The sequence below is a fragment of the Acyrthosiphon pisum genome, chromosome X (genome assembly GCF_005508785.2).
Source record: "Acyrthosiphon pisum isolate AL4f chromosome X, pea_aphid_22Mar2018_4r6ur, whole genome shotgun sequence".
Taxonomy (NCBI): Eukaryota; Metazoa; Arthropoda; class Insecta; order Hemiptera; family Aphididae; genus Acyrthosiphon; species Acyrthosiphon pisum.
The window spans coordinates 76,862,505-76,871,639 of NC_042493.1; the positions used below are offsets into that span (position 1 = coordinate 76,862,505).

General features: G+C 27.3%; 3 protein-coding genes across 4 annotated transcripts in view; 2 read left to right on the forward strand and 1 right to left on the reverse strand.

Annotated features, from left to right (window-relative positions):
* The first annotated feature begins 855 nt into the window (after positions 1 to 855).
* LOC100159412 (protein-lysine methyltransferase METTL21D) lies at positions 856 to 2,345 on the forward strand. The gene is made up of 3 exons (XM_001945179.5): positions 856 to 1,238; positions 1,848 to 2,025; positions 2,091 to 2,345. The coding sequence occupies exons 1-3, from the start codon at positions 1,006 to 1,008 to the stop codon at positions 2,316 to 2,318; spliced, it is 639 nt and encodes a 212-aa protein (XP_001945214.1). The 5' UTR covers positions 856 to 1,005; the 3' UTR covers positions 2,319 to 2,345.
* Positions 2,346 to 3,512: 1,167 nt separating this feature from the next.
* LOC100168303 (nuclear transcription factor Y subunit alpha) lies at positions 3,513 to 6,882 on the reverse strand. Its single transcript, XM_003241635.4, has 5 exons — positions 6,548 to 6,882; positions 5,715 to 6,300; positions 4,650 to 4,829; positions 4,258 to 4,395; positions 3,513 to 3,768 (listed from the first exon to the last, which is right to left on the reverse strand). Exons 2-4 carry the CDS (start codon positions 6,282 to 6,284, stop codon positions 4,369 to 4,371), a joined length of 777 nt encoding a protein of 258 aa, XP_003241683.1. The 5' UTR covers positions 6,285 to 6,300; positions 6,548 to 6,882; the 3' UTR covers positions 3,513 to 3,768; positions 4,258 to 4,368.
* A 26-nt stretch (positions 6,883 to 6,908) lies between these two features.
* The window catches only part of LOC100164222 (gamma-tubulin complex component 3 homolog), a 21,055-nt gene continuing 18,828 nt past the window's right edge, over positions 6,909 to 9,135 (forward strand). The window contains exons 1-3 of one of the 2 annotated variants that reach the window (XM_029489508.1): positions 6,909 to 7,008; positions 7,083 to 7,299; positions 7,396 to 7,530. In XM_029489508.1, coding sequence (XP_029345368.1) covers positions 7,467 to 7,530 — 64 coding nt within the window. In that variant the 5' untranslated portion in view covers positions 6,909 to 7,008; positions 7,083 to 7,299; positions 7,396 to 7,466. Of the gene's footprint in view, positions 7,009 to 7,082; positions 7,531 to 9,135 lie in introns of both variants that reach the window. The other variant, XM_029489515.1, reaches the window with a different exon arrangement.

Consider the following 9,135-nt stretch of genomic DNA (forward strand, 5'->3'; position numbering starts at 1 on the left):
AATTTTTTTCTGAATGACGGGTCTAAAGAGTATCTACCTACAGTTTATTAAATAATCGTAGATTGCGACAACACTTGATAAAGATAATGAACGTCAATAAAATAGACAAGCTAATGGAAACTGAATGTATTACAATAAAGTGTAACTTTCAACAAGAAAAATGCAAATATATGTAAAAATATGTAGAAAAAATAATAAAGTGCACCAAAATTAATACTAAAAAATGACCGTATTAAATTCGCTTAAAAATGCAAAATAAAAATCGTACCATTAAATTCTATATTCCATGAATCACATATCTGTAAAGACTAAAGCTCTACATAGAATGGGTGTGTTATGCCACCATTTTGCTATCAATGATAAAATAAAGGGGGAGAAATTCAAATTCCCATAACATTATTAGTCGCAAAATGACGGCGTAGCATACCTGTATCTATAGCGCCCTATAAAGACTAGCCTCGAACGTAAGCATTAGAAAAAAAGATACAAAATATGTATCAAATTCCGGGCCCTAAATTAATATGTGTAATATAGGAATGTGTTGTGTGTACAACTGTCACAATACTTATTAAATTAAATAACTAAATGAGTTGTTTCAATAATGATAGGTACTGATACAATATGTATATAATTATTAGGTAATTTATATTTAATAGTATATTAATAATAATATTATATTACAATAATAATATTTATTAACCCATCTTGATTCTTGAATTATATCTGATGAATAAATATTTTTACTATAACCCCTTATTAGATACGAAAATGCAATAGAATATACAGCGTTACGGTTACTGCCTTAACAGATTATAAAATGATAACTGATAAATGGCAAATGTACGTGTTCACAGGGCGCATCACATATTATTGTATATAATATTATTATCTATGGGCATCAGATAGTATCTACTTAGTACTTGTAAGAGTTGGACTGTTTTAAAATTTCTTACGTTTGAATTTTCTATTACAGGCTACAGTAATACAGCGAGCTAACGTTAAGTCATGGATACGAACGCTTATTATAGGAATTTCGATTTGGAATCAGTTAATGTCACATTGCGATTTTGCCAACATGAGTATGGTGATGTCAACTGTGTTGTATGGGATGCGTCACTAGTATTGGCCAAGTATTTAGAAACTTTGTTCCTGAAAAACAATGAAACATTCAAATCTAAAAGAGTGATTGAGTTAGGTTCTGGATTAGGATGTGTCGGTCTGGCAGCTGCATGTTTCGGGTAAATCTAAGATCGTAAGTTATTTTGAGAGTTGTCCATTTGAAGTAAATGCATTTTTCTCTTATTTACTAAGTTTATATTATGGTGTAAGATCAGTTTTAAATTCAGGAATATTTGTATTTTTAATTTTTATTGGTTAATAAAATAATTTAAACCATCAGTAAGAAAACTAGTATCCCTGAATTTCAAACCGTTTTAACGCAATCATATAATCATAGACTAATATTGTAAGATGTAGCTTTCTATCAACTAGAAATTTCAGTCTAAAATTGTTGCCTATATTATGAAAAAAATAAATGATTCTTTAAATGTTTATAAATGTTGAAACTCAATTTAAGAAGGAAATTATACGTAGGCACATGCATGCATGTATAAGAAATTATTAACAATTATTGAAACTAAATTATATATATATATAATTGATCAACATAAGATGTTTTGACATTTACTCAATTATAGTAAATTTTTTTATTTATTTCATGCTACATTTTCTTATTTTAAATGTTGAATTTAATTTTAAAAGGTTTTTAATGTATTATATTATAGTTTATTATTTTCAAATAAAATGTAATTTTATTTATTGTATAATATAATATATATATTTTTTAGGGCAAATGTCAAACTTACAGATTTACCAGAAAACTTACCGCAATTAAAACAAAATGTTGATGAAAATACACCTTGGTTAAAAGGTTGTGTTGAAACTGTTGCATTAACATGGGGTACCACATTTGAGTCTGAGCCTTTTGATTTTGTATTAATGGCAGATTGCATTTATTATCCAGAAGTATAATATTTAAATTGTTTTTTTTTTATTGTTAGTTCTTTAATTTATTGATACTATTTTTATAGGTGGTGGAGGAATTGGTAAAAACAATAACTGAGTTGACTACACCCAAAACAGTTTTATTAATAAGTCAAGAACTTAGAGAAACTGAAAAGCAAAAGAACACTTGGAAAATGTTTTTAAGCTTATTGCTTGAACACTTTGAGGTATCATATGTCCCGGAAGAAGAACAACATCCAATTTTTAGCAGTTCTGATATAATATTAATAAATGCCAAAAAAAAGTGTTTGTGAAATAAACGTTTGATTTAATTAAAATTACTTTGTAGTTTATTCTGTCCAGTGAGATAGCGCAATTAAGTAGCAACAAAAACACACCATGGGAAGTCTGTCCATACATGACCAGTAGCATTTCTAGCTGGATGAGTATAGTTTTAATATTTATTAACCCTTTGAGGAGCAGCCTTGGAATACGTAAATGCAACTTAGGGAGCGGCTTAGGAAAGAAATTTAGAAAAAAAATTATGAGCGAAGACGTATATGTATTATGTGCGTCCTATTTTAATAGGAATGATAAATGAAAATAAATCAATTGATTGAAATTAAACTTCACAGATGACAGCACATATTTTATATAAAGTATTTTACGGTAATGAACATAAACAAAGAAATTAAAAGAAATTTGTGGTAAAAACGTAATATACGTCCATACTCTTCAAAGGGTTAAAGTTCTTATAAATAATTTCTATAATATTTCAATATTTTAAAAGCAATTTTACAATGTAGTTTTTTTTCTCAATAGAACAAAATAGAATTGTTTTGTACTAAAAAATCATCAATTATTACATTAAATAAACATTCCGAAATAAAATTAAAGTGTATTGTAACTTATTTCATTAAAAATTGTTGGTTGAATTATCAGTTAAAACTCTAAATGAATTGGGAATTTTGAAAAGGGTCCATCTAAAGTTTTTATTAAAATAGATTTTTCCACGTTTTTTTCATTTACACATAATATAGACCAATATTTTATGAACAAAAAGGGCCCATATAAGTTTCAATTTTAAATTGAATTATAATTGATAATAAATTGAATTTTAAATAATTATTGTGAATAGGTAAGTATAAAAAAACGAAATAATATTTCTTATTCGTATGTATTTACATAAAAATCTACAGGGCGTAGATTATGAGGCATCTAAGACTGCCAAGACTTAATACATTTTTTCCTTGGCATTGATATATTTTTGAAGAAGTTTTTGATTTTATTTATTAAAATGTTTTAAGAAAAGTTTAATTTCTTTTAAATTATAACTTTTTTTTTTTTATTTAATATTCATTACCGACAAATTAGTTTTTCATTACCAAATGCTATCAAAGGATAACAATGGTCATGGTATAACAAACTGTGGGTATAAAATGTTAAAAAAAAATAACATTGAATTTAAATGGGAAATGTAAACAGGTGTAAACAAAAAAGTTTTGCCATTGATTTTTCCAACAACCTGGTATTTATAACAAAAGAGTAATAACACTGAATTAACTAACAAACAACATTTTACCTTTAAATCATTAACATAGCAAAATACCAATTTGGTGAAGAAAAACTGAAAGTTAGTGTATTGTAAATTTATGATAATATATTTCACTTATTTCGTCTTATGATTTTTACATCCATACAATGCTCTTTCGTATATTTTTAACACTGTACAAATTTGGAACTTGGTAAATTTTAGTAGACCATCTGAAACATAAATATTATAAATAGGGTGGCCAGACGTTGTTTTTATATGGAAAAGTTCCATATTTTAAAAGATTGTCTTAGTGTCCTGACAAAAGCTTTTGGAATGCTCAATTGTCCCATTTTCATACTAATATAAATATGCGTAAAAAATTACAACCGCATTAGGCATGAAAGTATTGAGATGCACCAACTTTTACCAGCAGTTAAGTATATGTGCCTATTTTGATGTCATTATGTAAATATTAAAAAGTATTTTTTTTATTCAATAAAAGACAATATTATGTTATTTAATTAAAAATAAGCGTTTTACTTCGGTAAATTAAATTATAAGAGTAATAATTAATCCCACATTTAAGTATTTTATATCAGGCCACCCTAATTAGGTATATATTAAAAAGTGAACCCAGAAACTGTAATTGATTATTATAATATTCAGTTAAAAGTATACAATAAATAATATTTAATAAATTAAATATAGAAAATACTTACATAATTATTTTATTAGTTTAAGTAATGGAATGTAAAAAATTGAATATAAACAGTTAAATAATAATATAACTTTAATTCAATAATAATTCCTTAAATACAATATTGTGATATTTAGATGCTGCATTCTGACGCATGTGCCTGTAAAGCAAAATTATAATAATAATTAATTATCGTTTTGGTAAAAATATAAAAAAAATACTTTACTTTTGTGACATAAACCTGTTATTTAAGACATTAGGTATTTAGACAATTTTATCTGACAAAAGTTTAAACTTTAATTGTTTGCAACAGAGATAACAATCTTTGAATAACAAGACATTTTTAGACTAATGTGATGCTCTGAAGTATCATTATACAATTAATAAAAGCAAATGAAAAAAATTATTATTTACCTCAATATCTGGCGTAGGATACAACCCAAAGCATAAAGGGCATTGAGATTGGAGCGATACATTTTCATTTGTAATTTCATTCTCAGGATTTTGACGTGGTGGTGATGTTCGAGATCTTGATTGATGACCATTGTTACTAATACTATTTTTAATATTTTTCGCTTGTTTGTTTCGAAGTTCCTAGAAATTAAAAATAAATATTTATTTATACTAATTACTCCTAAATATACCAATTTATAATATTCTATAGACAGAAACAATTATATAATATATGTGTATTGTCAAGAATAATAAAATGATTTGGATAATAGTAAGTCTGAATTTCTCAGTTTTAAAGCAATTATGAAAATCTAGTTTCAATATACATGCATTTTCTATTTAGACATTATAATAAGATGGGTATAATATTATATTAATATATTATGAAAATATTTTTAGTAGAATGTAATGTCTACATAAAGGTAGTTATTACTACTTCTACAAATTATAAAATACGTATTAAGAGGACACCTCACCCGCATATGTTGTCTTGTTATAGAAGTACGTAACATAGTCAATTTTACACCCAGCGGAACACGTGTAGCTCCATTAGTTTAAAAATTAGAGAGAATTGACCTCTTATAAAATTTAAAGGTAACATAATTATCTAGAAAATCTCAAGGGCTTTTTATTATAATTTAATTTTAAAGCAAGTTATGAGTATTTTAAGATGTACAAACGATTACAAAAAATTTTAAAATACTCATAACTCGCTTTAAAATTAAAATATAATAAAAAGCCTATGAGGTTGCCCATATAATATTATTACCTTTAAGTTTCATAAGAGGTCAATTCACTTTAACTTTTTAAATAACTGAGCTATACGTGTTCTGCTGAGCGTACTATTTGCTATGTTACAAACTTGAAAGACGGAGACAACATATGCGGGTGAGGCTTCCTCTTAATGAAGAATGCAATAATCATAATATTGTAATATAAAACAAGGCGTTATTTTAAATAATCATGTATAAAATTAAATTTTGTTTAAACTCTATATTATATTATTTATAAATAGTTATTTCTTACTTGTTCTTGTTTGATATGTCCATCATCTAATACATCACTTTCAAACTGATTAAAATATTCATTTGAGCAATTCTGATCTTTATGTGTAGAAGGTACTAAAGTCTGATTATCCAACGAGGAAACTCTATTATACTTATTTTTCTTTTTTTTACCTTTAGGTTCACTTTTATTTTCCTCTGTTTTTACTAAAAGGTTGCTGTTGTCTGAATAAGATGGTTTTGAATATACTTGCAATTCATCAACATATGTTTTGTTAGGTGAATGAAATGTCTTGTCATCTATATTTTCATCAACTTTTAGGTCAATATTTTTAAATACATTCGTCAAGCTTTCAGGTGTATTAATCACTTGGTTTTTATGGCTATTATTATTAAGTGTAGTATCATTTACTTTTGCATTGATTGGCAATAAACTATCGCCCGAGTAAAATAAACTAGTCTGTGGTACGACTAAATTTATCTTACAGTAACCATTTACCATACTTAAAACTGATGTTAAATAATCACTTTCATATAGAGATTCATCATCCGACATGATTCTGCTATTTAATTTTTGGTTTTTATATGACATTGTATATGGGCGAATTCTAAAAAATAAAAAACAAAATTATTAGGTAAAATATTTAAAGTGATTAAAACAAATAAGATTGACATGGACTGCTAAGGCATTAATAATATAAAATTTAAAATTAATAAAAAACAAATAATATAAATTATTTTACTATAGTGTTCTTAAGTTGTAACTTGTAATATGTATGAGAAACCATCAACATCAATTAATGAAATAAAGTGCGTGTGGTAATCATAGTAAAACATCATTATTTATTGACTTACCAATAGTTGTTACTTGTTAATATGATAGGTCTACTTATATATAGTACAATAATGCATATATGCAGTGTACATAAAATTTTAGTGTAAATAATAAAAATATTGCGTTTTTAATGTCATATTATGATCAATACATTTTAATGTCACGGTAACGGGTAAGTTTAGAAGTTAGAAGATAACAGTACAGAAAAACGGAAAACTTAAATGAAATTCCTTTGTTCATCGGAAGCTTACTTGTTTTTATCTTATCATTCCTACTAATTACCGTTTCAGCTATCACTGTTATCACTGTAGGCTCTAACCATAAAATAGAATAGATCACCACCACGAACTATGATTATAATATAATATAGTTCGTGATCTGCAGCTCCACAGAATAGATCATCAGCTATAACCATAAAGTAAAATATTATAGCAAATAGACCACGAAAATGTTGTGAAATTCGAACTTAAATAATTAAAATGTATTATTACATCAAGTATTTAGCAATGATTAGTTATTAGTTTGTGCGTAATATAACATTTTTAATTTTTATAGGTATATCGTATGATATGGTTTATGGTTACAGGTTAGTGTTACTACCTACTTTCATAATGAGCGTTCACCTTATCTATTATCAATACAATAACGGTCAAATGGCGCGATTTATTTTGTCTGCAGTTGTTAAGAAAAACTGATACCGGTCCACACACAACCATGGACATTGAACATTATATTATACGACTTCGCTTTTTAAGATGATCAATTTTTGAACGTTTGTTATGAATTATGATGATAACGTTTAAAAGCATAATATTATTCTTATGTTTCATCTTTCACTTACCAAGTAGTTATGAAAAAATATTTCTAGGTATTTAGTAAATGTGCGTTTTGGCGTGTTGTTAATAAATGATTAGTAACCAAAAGTGTCTACACTAAAAAATGAACAAGGACTCATTACGAATAATGTCTACTCCCAAGAATGTTAAGACGACCAAACCAGAAGGTGATCATTTTACAATATTATCTATTTATAAGAAACAGTCCTGTTAACACAATAAATTAATAACATACCATTCTATTTTACATCAAGAAATAAATAGGTACTTAATATTGTTGTCGTGTTTTGTTGTAAGAATGGCGCTTAATTAGTTTTTTGTGTAGTCTCGGGTAGTCTGTTATAATTAAACCAAACCACTTCAATACAAATTGTAAACCTGTAAATAATATTTATAGAGGGAAGCAGAACAATGTTTGGGTGCTACTCCATCCGATGACAAACCAATTGTTACCATGTACTTACCCATTAAGGTATCTATCTGGGAATTCTAAGCCAAGGGTTAGGGTTATATTCCAAGTTTGTTCCAACGCACTAGATCATTAGTCCACTTTCTGATAGTCAAAACGAACAGCGGATTTAAGCGGGGACTTGTCCGAGTCATAGACACCGTTATCATGTACTGTCCAAAACTAGTCTCAAATTCTGTGTTGGAACAAACTTTTTATCGACAAGATTCTTAAGATTTTTGCATTGTTCTAATGACCCAGATATTTGGCAAGGTATAACATTTTTTAAACAATTTGAAGATTAAATTCATTGAAGAAATCTTAAAAATAATTTTCTATTTGTAATTCTCTGAGATAAAACATTTTGTTTACATATTTTGTTATGCAGTTCATTGTTATTTAATATTTTTTCCTTCTATGTTTAATATTTAGGCATAATATACTCTATCAACATTTGCCAAATTAACCTAATTGACGCTTTTACTGAATTAGAAAACTTAAAAATGAAAACAGGTATTAGCCCTGATGTTCTCTCACCCAGTGGCGCCGAAGTTTTTAAAAAGTGGTCGGGCAATTTTAAAACTTCCCGGCCTCAATATCTTAATTATTTAATATACACGCGTGACATAGGTTCGCCATCCCTCTATATTATAGATATACATTTATTCATAATCACGGTTTAAATATACTCATGCTCATAATAAAGTTATGAAGTAAATAAAATATGGACGGCCGGCCACATTTTTTAAAAAAGTGGTCGGCATGGACTTCGGCGCCACTGCTCTCACCTATATTTTTGCAGGTTTGTAAATTTGTCCTTAGTCCTCCTATTACGTACCTATTTAACGTCTCCTTAAATAATAGTTGTTTCCCCTCCTTGTGGAAATCTACATTTATAACCCCAATTCTCAAAAAAGGGGATAAATCACTAATTACTAACTATCGTCCTATATCTTTGATCTCTATCCTCCCAAAATTATTCCCTAAAATCGTTAATGCCAAACTCACGCCACTCTTCACAAATATTTTAAGTCCACAGTAATATGGTTTCCGCAATAACAAATCTACCATTACCAACCTAATATCTATTAAACAATTCATTCTTAATTCTTTTTCTAATAATCGGCAGACTGATGTTATATATACAGACTTTGAAAAGGCTTTTGATAGAATCAACCACGAACATTTAATACATGAACTTAAATTAATAGGTTTCACCGACCCTCTTTTATCATGGTTAAATTCGTTCTTAACTAAAAGAACCCAATTTGTAAAATACAAAAATTTTATTTCCAATCCAATTTCAGTATATCTGGAGTCCCAT

Bases quoted from the DNA above. Each gene is read 5' to 3' on its own strand.
- LOC100159412 (XM_001945179.5), top strand. From the start codon at position 1,006: ATGGATACGAACGCTTATTATAGGAATTTCGATTTGGAATCAGTTAAT. The intron at 1,239-1,847 runs GTAAATCTAAGA...TATATTTTTTAG, and splicing joins CTGGCAGCTGCATGTTTCGG to GGCAAATGTCAAACTTACAG. The intron at 2,026-2,090 runs GTATAATATTTA...CTATTTTTATAG, and splicing joins ATTGCATTTATTATCCAGAA to GTGGTGGAGGAATTGGTAAA.
- LOC100168303 (XM_003241635.4), bottom strand. From the start codon at position 6,284: ATGTCATATAAAAACCAAAAATTAAATAGCAGAATCATGTCGGATGAT. The intron at 4,830-5,714 runs GTAAGAAATAAC...TTTAATTTCTAG, and splicing joins GACATATCAAACAAGAACAA to GAACTTCGAAACAAACAAGC. The intron at 4,396-4,649 runs GTAAATAATAAT...TTTGCTTTACAG, and splicing joins ATCCTACGCCAGATATTGAG to GCACATGCGTCAGAATGCAG.